The sequence below is a fragment of the Cucumis melo genome, chromosome 10 (assembly GCF_025177605.1).
Source record: "Cucumis melo cultivar AY chromosome 10, USDA_Cmelo_AY_1.0, whole genome shotgun sequence".
NCBI classification, from domain to species: Eukaryota; Viridiplantae; Streptophyta; class Magnoliopsida; order Cucurbitales; family Cucurbitaceae; genus Cucumis; species Cucumis melo.
The window spans coordinates 5,024,925-5,038,001 of record NC_066866.1 but is presented as its reverse complement, the minus strand read 5'-3'; the positions used below and the strand labels follow the sequence as shown (position 1 = coordinate 5,038,001).

Genomic DNA, 13,077 nt, shown 5'->3' with positions numbered 1-13,077 from the left:
AATTCATAAATTTTTTTATAGTATACTTAAGTTTTGTGTATATTTTATAGACAGTTTTAATATTTTGTTATCCATATCAAATTTACTATAAAGAACATAGGAAGGATTGAGTCATTTGGCCCTATGCTAAATCTACCAAAGCACCAATTCCAACACTCAATGTATTTCATTAACGATCTTAAACTTTTACGAACTTCTCAAACATTTTCATTATTATAACACCGTCTCCATTCATCGACAAGAAAAATCATCAGTCGAGACCTTGAGGAACTCTTAAAATCCTAGTTAGTTGAACTCCCTCCCCCGATCAACTCTGTTTCATCAAAGGATAGAGGGAATAATAAAGAGCACTAAAATCAAAAGTGTAAGTAGTAAACACAAAGATAATTAAGCTTCCATAATAATTAAAAAAAAAATGTCACGTGGTAAACACAAAGATATATAACAATATATAACTTCGAGTTGGATCGGGTCAACCCGACCCAAAAGATTTATCGACTCGACCGGCCTAAAATTCAATAATCGAGGCATACTCGGTTTGTCATCTCAAAGTCGGAATAGAGAAAACTTACCACCTCAACGGAAATCTAAAAAAGATTCAAAATTCCCCATTTGCACGGTGGCATCCGTTCTTCAGAATCGACAAAAAAAAGTTAAACTCCACACCCTAGGGCTAGGCGAAAGTGCGAAAGTTCTGCAAATTTCGAATTGGGTTCAGTCTTTGTAAACAAATAGTTGTATCGGAATTATCTCCATTGGGACTCAAGATTACCCACAAGTCATTTTTCAGGTACGTTTCTTCTATCAGTTTTTATATCTAAATGAATTTGTTGAAGAGGAATAAGAGTTAATTCGTATGTGGTTAGTTGTTTAAACTAGTTAATCTATTCCTAATTTTGTCTTCGAGATGTCATACTCCAATTGAAGGATTTGTTTGTTTTTGCAGTTTTGTCTTATCTTGTAGTTTATAAATTTGTGCTGCATTTGTAAGGGTATAGACGTGTTAAGTGTGGCAAAAGGAACAAGAGTTTTGTGTATGAATAGAATCGTATGGAGCTATTCAATTACCAGGTAGATATAACAAATTTGTGATTAGGAATATTCGTATTTATCTGATCGAAACAGTGCTCTATGTCGAGGAAGACATTCTAATCAGACGCATAATCGATTGTTGAAAGATCATGCGCTGTCAATTTCTCTTATTTTATAGGTCCTGTTCATTTGAGAGTATAGCATTACATGTGGGCGTCTGGAGTGGAAGGTTAAAATTGCAGCACTTACTTGTGCTTGTAGTGGAATTGGTTGGAATTGAAAGTTTAGGGTGTTGATATAACTTGAGAAGTTTAGTTGTAAATTTATTTTCCCCCCCCCCCCCCAAAAAAAAACGAATAAAACTAACTCATTCCCAGTAACGTTGTATACATTTATGTGTCATTGTTATACTCTGGGAAGCTGATGTCTTTGATCACTGTGCCTCAGGAGGAATAATGGATTTGGAGTCGGGCCCAGGGGGTTCTGTTTCTGCTGCAGCCATTGATTCTTCGAACATAGGGTTTCAGGTTCTCTCTCTTTCATCCACTGTCATTTATATCCTCCTGTTTTCTATGTTTATTCTAACTATTTACGTTATACCTTCAAATCTTTGAGTTTTATTCTATATACTGATTTTTCTTCTTTTTTGGTTGTCTTCTTAAAGCTTTTGAAAAAGCATGGTTGGAGGGAAGGAACGGGCCTTGGAGTTTCTGAGCAGGTTACCTACTTATACTTTTCATGCTTTATCATTTACTCTAAATAAGATTAGTCATTCCTCAATAATTTAAAAATGAATAGTTGGTTAATGAAACTGGAAATTTCGGACGTTTGATATCTTGTAACTACATAGCTTCGTACAAACAAAGATTTATAGTGGAACCGTGATCATCATCAGAGTTAGTAATGAGGATTGAGGATTCTATACAGAGATAGAAGGGAAGGAAGAAGATAGTGGATTAAAGCTATTGTTAAGTCTCAAGAGGCCTGTTAAAGATGGGGCAGTCTTTTGTTGGGTAGTTGTACATTCCAATCGGGGCCCCTTACTGCATCCATCTTCTTGGAATGGAAAAATTACCTGCTCGGGATGGTCAAGGTGGGAAATCCCTGATTTAACGGTAGACCATGGAAATTTTTCCATGGGGAAGACCAACCTGTTTGTGAAATTCTCAAAGCTGGCAGTTTCTTTTAAGAAAAAAATGTGCATAAATCTATATGTTAATATTTTGTTATATCTGCATCTATCTATACTATACATGCATACGTACATGGTCATAAAATAATTAAATTCGAAGAGCTACTGGATAACTCTCATGGCAGAAAAATTTGATCCCTATATGGGATTTCCATGAAATATAAACTTTTTCGGAGAGTTTGTAGGGGAGAGCATTTTCCACTAGCTTGAATGTAGTGTTTAGATTCCTACTAACTCCTAGTTGGCTCGTCCTTTGCTAGAGCTGGGAACAAACTGTAGGTTATCGCTGGCTTTGTTTCCTTTCCACTTCAAAACTTTCAAAGAATTCATTTAGCATCTTTTCTTTGCTGTAGAGGGAGGTATTTTTGGCAACCCTTCCTTAGGGAAGAGCTAAATGCAATTAGGGTAATCTCATGGGAATCTTTACTTGAAAGAATGTACAAACATTCATGGAGAGTTGCATCAAGTGGATGTGATAAAGGAGAATCGTGTCTTTGTCTCATCCTCTACTGTTTTCTGTTTTCGTCTCTCTAAAGCCAAGTTGAGAGAAGTCTTGCCACTTCTTAGATTTATTATTTGTTGTCCCTCATTTTTTATCATCCTATCTACGGATCTTTTGTTTTATTGTTAAAAGGGAAAGTGCATGGCGGTTCTTTTTTCCCCTTATGATGCATGTAACTAGGTCATTGCAATGCAGTGCTCTCTTGTTTTGCTGTTATCCTTCGATGTTTATGCGTGGAAACTTACTATAATTGAACTCTCATGCAAGCAGGGTAGGTTGGAGCCCGTACAGGCGTCTGTGAAGAATAATAAACGAGGCTTGGGAGCAGATAAAGTGAAGAAGAAGATTAAAGAAACTAAAGATAATGCAGCCTCAGATAGAAAAAATAACCAGGTAAAACTTTTGTACATTAAGTTCTATGCAGTCCTTAATCGCTATTATCATTCTGGAAACTACGGGAGCTTAGAATTTTTCTTTTGAATTAGAATAAATTTCAAAATGAGCATGATTACGAAAAAAGATTATGTAGGAAACACCAGGAAGAAGAAGAGTAAGTTCACTTAGCCATCTCAACAATTCTATATTTTGACATGATTGTCTTCAAAACTTTCATATATAACTTTTTTCGGTTGTGTGTATAGTTGGGTTATGTTTAAGTTGGAAAATGCACATCTCTATTTGGAATAAATCGGGTTTGAACTCAAGTGGATAGAGTTGTTGCACATTTAGAAGTTAACTCCACGACAATTATGTTTTATTTTTATTTATTTTTTTAGATTCAAACTTTTAACTTTTGAAGTCGATGTTGATGACATGTGCTTCACTACTTTAGTTAGGCTCAGGTTAACTCGAAAAAATAACTGGAGTTAGTAATAAGAATGTCGTTGATCTCCAGGAACGTCCTCCTCCAAAGAAAGGGAAGGGGCTATCGAAAAGGATGAGGAAGATGCAAGAGGAAGAGAGGCTATTTCAAGAGAAGGAATTTGAACGAGCATTTTTTAGGGAATTTTGGCCAGAAAATGTTTGATACATTAACTCCACATATCTAAATTCAGATTGTTTCTCTAAAGCGTTAGCATTCACCATTTAGAGTCTGTAAATATGATTACACCAAACAATGTTGTAAAATTTAATTTTGTTCACTGTGAGCTATTTTTATACCTTTTTGAGCCTCAACGGCATGTTTCATGATTACAGTTTAATTGTTGTAAAATATTATATATATATTTTTTTTCCTGGGGTTTTTTCCTCTGACTTTGAATTTTATGCGGAACAAAAAATGTTAAAATAACTTCTGTTGAAAAGTTAAATTCTCTTACAAATTTTGTATGTAGTTAATTCTATATGGACAATTTGAATAATTGGTCTAAATTTTGAAGGTTCGATTTAAAACAAAATTTGGTTTTGTTTCTCTATTCTATATATTGTAAAAAAATTCGATTTAAACGTATCGATTAACTTGGCCAAACAATAGATTTTATAAAAGATTGACACGATAAGTGCAAGGGGGTATGGTCGGGAATTCTTTCACTCGCTTTCTCTAGAAAAAATAAAATAAATCTATGAGGTTGAAATTTTGTTTTAAGACAATTTTTTACTTTTGGGATGAAAGTTTGTATTAATTATTAATGAATTAAGAGACTTAATTTATTACGATTATTTTGTTAATAGACTTAATTCTTTTCAGAAGAAAGAGATATAGAAGGACAAACTCTTAAAATGAAATATGGAATGATAAGTTGTTAAAATGATTGATTTTATGGGTTTAAATAGTTAGGCGTTATGTTAGATTTAGAATAATTTGTCAATAATTTATGTATTTTAAGCTTAAAAGTAAAAAAGAAAAAGTTGAAAAAGCCACGTCAGAAAACCTAAAGGTAAGTCCAAAATCGTTTTGCAAACTCAGGTGTGGTTGAAGGCGATAAAGCCCAGAAGGGAGGAAGGAGCTTCATCACCAGCTTCCTCTCTCCTTCAACAATGGCTTCCCTCACTTCCTCTTCTTATTGCTGTTCCTACACTTCCCAATTGCTTCACCGCCCCAATTCTCCATTTCCAAAATTTCCTTCTTCTACTTTCTCTCCATTCACCGTCTCGAACCGCTCAACACTTCTCTTAGCAGCGGCGAAGAAGAAGGACTCCGATTCAGTTCCTGCTGTCACAAAGGAATCTAAAAATTCCAAGAGTAATACAGTTGGAGACGAGGACGAATTCGTGGAAGTGGAAGAGGAGTTGCCTTGGTATCAGGAGAAGGCCTTGGACCTTGTGGAGTTCTCTGGCTCTGTTACTCAGGCAATTCCTGGCCCTAGGGTTGGCCAGAGCTCGTTGCCTTGGATTCTTGCTGTTCCTCTTGCTTATTTAGGAGTTACTTTTGTTATCGCCTTCGTTAAGACTGTTCGGAAATTCAATTCCCCTAAAGAAAAACGCCGGAGACAGGTCTTTCTTCTCTCACTTGCTTTACTACTCCTCATCTGTAACTTGATTTTCCTTAGGTTAAAATAAATGCTCGGTTCATGTTTGAAATAGTGATTTAATCTATAACTTCACCTTCCAATGGATTTCTTACTGTAGTTTGAAATTTGTAATGATTCAGTTCATGAATTTTAATGCACTAGGATTTAGTTTCTATAATTTAAATTTTGAAATGGTGAAAATCGTGAAGTATTCAATTTCAGTATGTAACCATCTAGTCTAAAGTTTACAATACATCTAATATTTGAGTAGTTCTTTAATCTACCTACGTAAGAAACCCATTATACCTCAAAGAGAACGTTTATCTCAGGAACTAAATCGTTACAATTGTTAAATTATGGTGGATTTAATCATTATGTACAAAAATTTAAGAACACAATTGTTGCAAAATTTAAACTTAATCAAGTACTAAACTCCATGTGCTAAAAGTTTGTTTCAAATACATTTTCAAGTGTTTAACTTAAAAAATAAGTCATTTTGGACAAAATTTGAGTGGTTGGCAACACCACTTCAAAAGTTATTTTTATCAAAAAAAAAAAAGGAAAGTAAAAATGAGTTTCTTCAAAATTTATTTTTTCTCAAGTCAATTTAAACAAGCTCTAAATCATCACTTCAAAGATTTTATAATATTTACATTATGATAGGCTTGATAGCTATACTGGAGTTGTTTAATCGTGACTCATGAGAGAGAGAGAGTTGGGTCGATATCAGGACTTGATTACAGTGGCTAATGGAAGTAATGGGCTAAATTTGTATAATGCTAATTATTTGTGCCAGCTGCCGGAGATAGGTAGACTCTTTTAGGTAAGAAGCATGTCATTGAATAAATGAAGCAAGGACAACCCCAAAGCACCTAAATGTGGTTATAGTAGAGATTACCAGTTGGAAATAAGATAAAAGAGGCGGTGGATTTTTGTAGCAATGCAACTTTTGTAAAACTAAAGTTTACATTGATTGGGGTTAATAATGTTCAGGTCACAAAAAATGCCATTCTCTGCAAATCAGTAGATGAGCTGCTTGAGAAAGGAAGGGATGAAGTAAAACCTGAGGCTCTTGCTGAAATCGTGCAGAAGGTTAGATCTGTTGTGGATTTTTTTAATTCTCATATAGAGTATATCTTATGCTTATACTTCTTACTGTAAAGTTATAATTTTGTCATCAACAAAATCTAATCTACATATTTTGAGTTATTCGAATAATGTGGAAATTTTTCTTTAACATATCATTTTCTTCCATATTGGTAATTTTCATAAGAGGCTCTCTTTTCTGGTTGAACTACCCTGACATGAATAGTCTTCTTCCTTTGAGGGGGCAACGGTAATTTTCCAATTTAAGAAACTTGATGGTGTAAGAAACTAAGGGTTAATTGGTAATTAGGTAATATTCTAGGTTGATTCCCTTTTTTCCCCCAATTATAATAAAATTCTATAAATAGGAGTCTTCTCCTCTTGTATGAAGCATATTATTCATTTTAATAAAAGATCCACAATCTTGGTTCTTGGAGGATTTCTCCTTGAGGTTACTTAAGCTACATCACTTGAAAAGATATAAACTATAGGGTAAACAAAATGAGAGGAACCCTCAAACTTTGGAGCTTACAAAAGCCTTTTAAAGAACTGCCATATCCAAAAGAATTTGTATAACCTCTATGATTATTGTCAAATATCTTCTATTCTTTAATTCTAATTTCTCACATATCTAATCGAACCGGATATTACCAAAGGATCTTAGTCTGTTTTTGAGCGATGATTAAAATAGTCTTTTTAAGTGTTTGTGGGAGTTGATTGTCCTCGTTGATCTCTTCATGCTAGACAATACATATTATGGACGGTAATAATTTCTAAACCCAATCCATTCCAGACAGGTTTCAGTGTGGATGAAATTCTGCGGAAGTACATCCGTTATGCACTGAATGAAAAACCATTCAACCCTGAATTGGTTGCCAACCTGATTCAGCTAAGAAAAGCTTCTGCATTGGAGGATACTCAGGTTGCTCAAGTTCTGAATGAGGTATCAAGGAGGATTGAGAGAGATAAAGGTAATTGAAACTACTTTGTTATTTAGACTTTTATGTTTATCACATCCAAGGGGATTTTGGAGAGGTTGTTGTACGGCTAACATTGTCATTATTGTTATTTGTAGTAGAGGGATCAATGTCCAAAAAATGTTACATTCTTAAAAGTGTGATTAGGAAACAAAGAATTGTTTAGACGTAAGAGGAAAGAGGAAATTAAAGTTGAAGGTAGAAACCTCATGTTTCATGTTTCTATGCAGCATGGCAATGTGAAAAAGCCAACTTTCTTTTGGGGGTATTTGGTCCAAGGACTTCTTGACCACATAACTAAAAAGCAAAACGCTAATGTTATGCTTTATCAAGTCTTTTACCCGATGGGCTCCAAAACTTCACAACTTCGACTCAACTACACTTCTTGCCCCGAACACCCTCTAATACATAACTTTGTAAATAATTTTAGGGGAATTGAAAATTTTGGAATAATTATTAAAATCAAAATAACAAAATTAAGTGATAATAATAACATATTATTTATGGATTGAGACACTATAAACACTATCCATAGATAAATTCTGCCTCCATTATATTGAGTTATTTGACACTTGATTCTGAAGATACAACAATCCTTCGGGAGATCTTGTTGACAATTAAGCTTTCTTAAGAATTCTAGCTTGTATGCTCAAAACCAAAAAACTCAAGAATAAAACTCAAGATTCGAGAGGGTAGGGGAGAAAAAATCGGGAAAAAACAACCATCCAACTATGGGATACTAGTGGTGCCCTTTTGTTATAGAGCACCTTTCTTTTATCTGGAAGACGTGTTTAACAAGTTTGCTACAATGCATTTCAACATGATGGAAAGCGGTAGACATGCGCATCGGAATTAGGATCAATTTTACCCTACTTGCATCTAAACTATTTAGAAATTAACATGCAACAATTAGCCTAATTAAACGACATTAGGATTAAAAGAAAATTCATACCTTTGAAGCTTCCTAATCCTTGTAATCTCCTCATGGACATGAACCCGGGATCACCACTAGTGTTGACTTGCTATTTTCCGGACTTAGAACCGGGTTGTAGGACCCGATAAGTGAATGAATGAAGAAGAGAGAGATGGAATTTGGAGGTGGGTTTTAGAGTTGAGAGTGGTGAGAGAAATTTGAATTTGGTATAATTTTGCAAGTCTAAAATTACAAAATTAGGTAAAGTTTTTTCTAATTTAAAACGTTGCCTTTAAATAACATAATTACATGCAAAAATGCATGTAATTAGTTCACTAAATCTCAACATCTAAATTCCATTACGGGTGATTACAACAAAGATATCCAATTGGAAACTAAATAGCATAATAGGCATCCATGACGTGAGAGTCAACAATCCCACCAAATCTTCCATAAGGGATTTAACAGCGAACATGGAGGAAGGATCGATGGTCCAGATCTAAGAGTCAGGCAAAAGATGAAGACGCATAGGCAATAAGTGAAGGAACAAGGCAACCCACTCAATAGATTCTAAATCATCAAGGTTTCGACGAAGACTCAAATTCCAACCCTTAGAGTTCTAGACCCAGACATTAGCAACCGTGATATCAGGAGGAGTTAGTCGGAACAATCGAGGAAAAGTTGTAGCACCACAATATTTAGCCAAGAATCCTTCCAAAAAGAAGTAGATGTGCCAGAACCAAGCTGAATTCAGGTATGATTGGCCACTAGATCAATAGTCCAACAAATGAAATGCCATAGGGATTTTGAGTGACCACGAAAACCATCGGCCAAATACAAGTGGGGGAATAATATTTAGCCACAATGGGGTTGCGCCATAAGGCATCTTTCTCATGAAGAGAACACCAAATCCATTTAGCTAAGAGAGCCAAATTATGATGGTGAAGATTACCAATAGCAATATCACCCATCAGTTTGGACCTCTAAGTAATCTCCCAATTCGCATTATGCATCCCATCCTTACCACGAGTTCCTTCCCAAACAAATCACGAATCAATTTATCCAGAACTTTAATGATATCTTATGGAGCATAATAGACGGATAAGTAATAAATGGGCAAGCTAGACAGAGAAGCCTGTATAAGAGTATGATGACCCTCTTTTGAGATAAAAGCATAAGCAATAAATGGGCTGACCAAAGATAAAAGGTTAACATAAAAGAATGATAGAATAAAATCTTGAAAGTTTCTTGACCTTTTATCCAAAATGTTCACCTCTGTGGTTGTTGTAGTGTGGCACTACAAGAGGTGTTGCGATACTCCTTTAAAACTCTCATGAAACAGATACGTGTACATGACCACTGAATGCACTGGCTAAATAAAAAGTATACCCAGGATATTGCTTGTACTATGAGTTAGAGTGTGTTGGTATTTGGAAGTTTGGCTCAAAAGACCTAGTTTAAGACTTAGTTCACTATGGTTCTTTCAAATGTACAGTGTATGAATGCTAAGACCAAGTGGTGAATCAAACCCATAAGGTAGCTACACCCATTGCATAGTAAACATACTTGCATTTTTCTATATTTATATTTTCAAATCTTAAAAGTTGTAGGGGATTGTTGATTATTTAAAAATTTTATATTCACCTAAAATTATTACTAACAAGCCTTCCCTGAAAACTGGGTCTGCTGTGTTATCTCTCTTAAGACTCTTCTATATAAAATTTTATTGAAATGCAGCCGAATTTTCTGGTTCAGTATAGCCCTCCATCCCTCGAGTTTCTGACTGCTACTCGATAGGGGTTATTTTAAGACTGAACTATCTATTTAATGTTAAGCCAACAAGTCTTAAAATTTTAATTAGAAAGCTTAAACAATGAACTATTATAGTTAATCGGTCTCCTTGTGTAAGTATCTTTTAACCTGTTTGTTTATTCATTTCCTTTGACGACTGTTTCTTCTGTTCTAGATTTGTGTGTGTGTATGAACGCACTAAATGTTGATCGCTTGGAGTAAGATGAACTTCACGCTATTGCCTTTCTGATTGCTATTTTTTAATTTTTCAGGTCCAGTTGTTATGAATATGTCAGGTTATACCGAGAAGGGTTTCAAGAGAAAACTAGCTGTGCAGGCCCTTTTTGGCAAAATCTTCTACCTGTCTGAGGTTGGTAGTACGATCAGTATATTGTGCAAAACTCCTAAATTTCTTTTATTTTTCTCAACAGAAGCTTAGTTTCTCGTGGGAAAGAAGAAAAACCATTACTTCACGTTTCAGTGCATGATAACTTTTTCCTTGACCTTTCTATCTACTTTTATTTGCTTGACAATCTCTATTCCTATTGTTAGGTAATATAACATTAAATTAGCCTTCTCTCGTAAGCTTAAACTTTTGGAGTTAATTAGTGATTTAAGATTGTATCAGACCAGGTAGTTTGAGAGGTCCTGTGTTCATATCTCTGCAGACATGTATTGTTATTTCCTTTCCAATTAAAATTGATTTTCGCTTGTTGGGTCTTGTACATATCTTATGTCTACAAGTGAGGGGGAGTCTTATTTAATATAACATTAGATTTGTCTTCACCTAACCACTCAAGCTTTTGAGTTATAATAAAATGGTTTGTGGAACATAGAGTTGTTGCTCAGGGTTTTTCTTTTCTTTAAATATTATTATTCAATTTGTGGGATTAGAAGGATTTGACTTTTAACCTTTTGATTGAGATTATAACCTAAACCATTTAAGCTAGACTTGAGTTAGCTGCTCGCTGTTCTTTTATTTAAAGAAACATTCATATTACGATCTTCTTCTGAAGTTAACTTGTCCATTAACGTCGAACAGCTGCCGGAATTCTGTTCGAAAGATAGCTCTTTGAGTGTGAAAGAAATATTTGGTGTTACAGAGTAAGTTCCTCCTCTCACATTCCTACTAAAGGCCAATTCATTTAGAAAAAGAAAAAAAAAAAAAAAGATTCTTGTGAGCTATTGCAAATGGGAAATTTGAAACTTTGCTTCAACATAAGCTTCTGGAGCCATCTTTCCTTTAGTGCTTTTCCATGTTTGATTATATAAGTTTTGTTGGTTTTTTCCAGTGAAGATGCTGAAAAACTAAGAATACACACACTCTCCGAAGTTGGGGACATGGATTCTCTTCAAAAGATGGCTGGCATTTCAGATTCCGAAGATTTAAAAGATGACCCATCTGATGAAAGCAATGATTAAAGATTATTGTAGTTCTTTTTTCTGGGAGGTGAGATCGTAACTCTCTCTTTCGTCAAATTCATGGAGCTTGGGATATGAAATCTTTTTGTAGGATAAAATCCCCAATGTTTTTATTTTATGAGGCTGGATTCTGAGTTCTTTTTAGCTAAAATGAGATTTAACTTTTGTAGATTATTTGATGAAATTGTCCATTCTTGGTTTTAGCTTCTTTTTGTTTTGCTCTATGATAGTCATTAAGTAAGGTCGAGGTTTAGTGTTGAGGCTAATTTGTATTATATTATCATTATTGTTTTGTTAGATTTTTGCCTTTGTTTCCTATATGTTAATTATTATTATTATTGCCATCTGTACTTTATAGTTTCAAAGCCCATTCTTCCAACTTCTAAGGAAAAATTTAACATCAAATTAAATAGAATTTTTAAAGTAGTAGGTATCGCCAATTCGAGTATATATGTATATTGAGTTCAACCGTTACGAAAGTAATAATGGAACTATTTCAGTTATGTTTGGATTTGATAGCCGTTCTCAATGGTTATCTTAGTTTAGTTTAAATAAATCCTTTCTCCTATGTACTAGTCTAGTCTATTAGGTTGAATTGGATACAGGCTTTGAGTTTTAAAGAACGTTAGGATTTATCTGATAATATCTTCCATTTCTTGTTTCTTGTTCTCTGTTTTTTAGAAGAAAAAATGAAAATATTTGATAATTATTTTTGTTTCTCGAAAAAAATAACAAAAACAAAAATTTATTTGATAATGATTTCTTATTTCTTGTTTTGTTATTTTTCTGAGCATTTTGGGTTAGTTTTTAGTTTTAAGTATAATTTAATTACGTAAAAAATAAAAAAAATACAGAATTCATTAATATATAAAAAATAATAATTATAAAATGCCTACCATTATAAAATACATGTAAACCTCGTTGTAAAATTAATAACTATAATATAATAGATTTTATTATTTATATATTGTCTAAATTTAATTTGAAATATTATCTCATTCAATTTAATTGTCTTAAATGATTTTACTTAAATTAAACTTAATTATATTATTAGGTAAATGTTGTAATAGTAAAATATTAAACATAACCTAGATGAATAATTTCTTAGCATTTTTCAAAAATAAAATTTCATAAAGACTTTTGTACAGATTCTTAAAAAGGTAGTTATAATCTGATCCAACAACATGAATTCTTAGGTAGAAATATGAAAAATGTTGAAGGAGGGAGCATGAAATTCATGTTATGAAGAAATTTAAGAAAAGTTTAAACATGCACATTTTAAAATTTTAAAATAAAAAATATTTAAATTTGGAAGATCAAAATAATATATAAATTTAAATTTCGAACAATTTAAAATTAAAAAATAAATTAAACATGGAAATATGAAAAGAAAAATACATATTGCTAAATATAACCTAAATGTTAAAAGATTTAAAATTCAAAATTAAATTAAACATGCAAATATGAAAAATAATAGAGTCAGAGAAAAATAAAACAAATTAAAAATATTAAGAAACTTTTTCAAAAATAGAAAATTTTGAGAAACTATAACAAAATCGCTAAAAAAAACAAATGTTTTATTAATTTTTCAAATATTTTAACATATAGCAAAATATTGATACTATTTGCGATATATATAACAAAATTCGTCAAATTTTATATATCAGATTTTATCTTATTTTATAAATAATATCAATATTTTTTAATCTATA

General features: G+C 33.0%; 2 protein-coding genes across 3 annotated transcripts; both read left to right on the top strand.

The window, feature by feature from the left end:
- The first annotated feature begins 538 nt into the window (after positions 1-538).
- Positions 539-3,974, top strand: LOC103488788 (uncharacterized). 2 transcript variants are annotated; one of them, XM_051091327.1, is made up of 6 exons: positions 539-790; positions 947-1,071; positions 1,480-1,559; positions 1,697-1,750; positions 2,997-3,119; positions 3,622-3,974. In XM_051091327.1, the coding sequence occupies exons 3-6, from the start codon at positions 1,488-1,490 to the stop codon at positions 3,751-3,753; spliced, it is 381 nt and encodes a 126-aa protein (XP_050947284.1). In that variant the 5' UTR covers positions 539-790; positions 947-1,071; positions 1,480-1,487; the 3' UTR covers positions 3,754-3,974. The 2 variants fall into 2 exon arrangements, with proteins under 2 accessions (XP_050947284.1, XP_008445906.1); XM_008447684.3 differs by lacking the exon at positions 947-1,071.
- A 596-nt stretch (positions 3,975-4,570) lies between these two features.
- Positions 4,571-11,711, top strand: LOC103488789 (uncharacterized). Its single transcript, XM_008447685.3, has 6 exons — positions 4,571-5,159; positions 6,170-6,268; positions 7,056-7,233; positions 10,216-10,313; positions 10,986-11,047; positions 11,236-11,711. Exons 1-6 carry the CDS (start codon positions 4,704-4,706, stop codon positions 11,363-11,365), a joined length of 1,023 nt encoding a protein of 340 aa, XP_008445907.1. The 5' UTR covers positions 4,571-4,703; the 3' UTR covers positions 11,366-11,711.
- Positions 11,712-13,077: the final 1,366 nt, after the last annotated feature.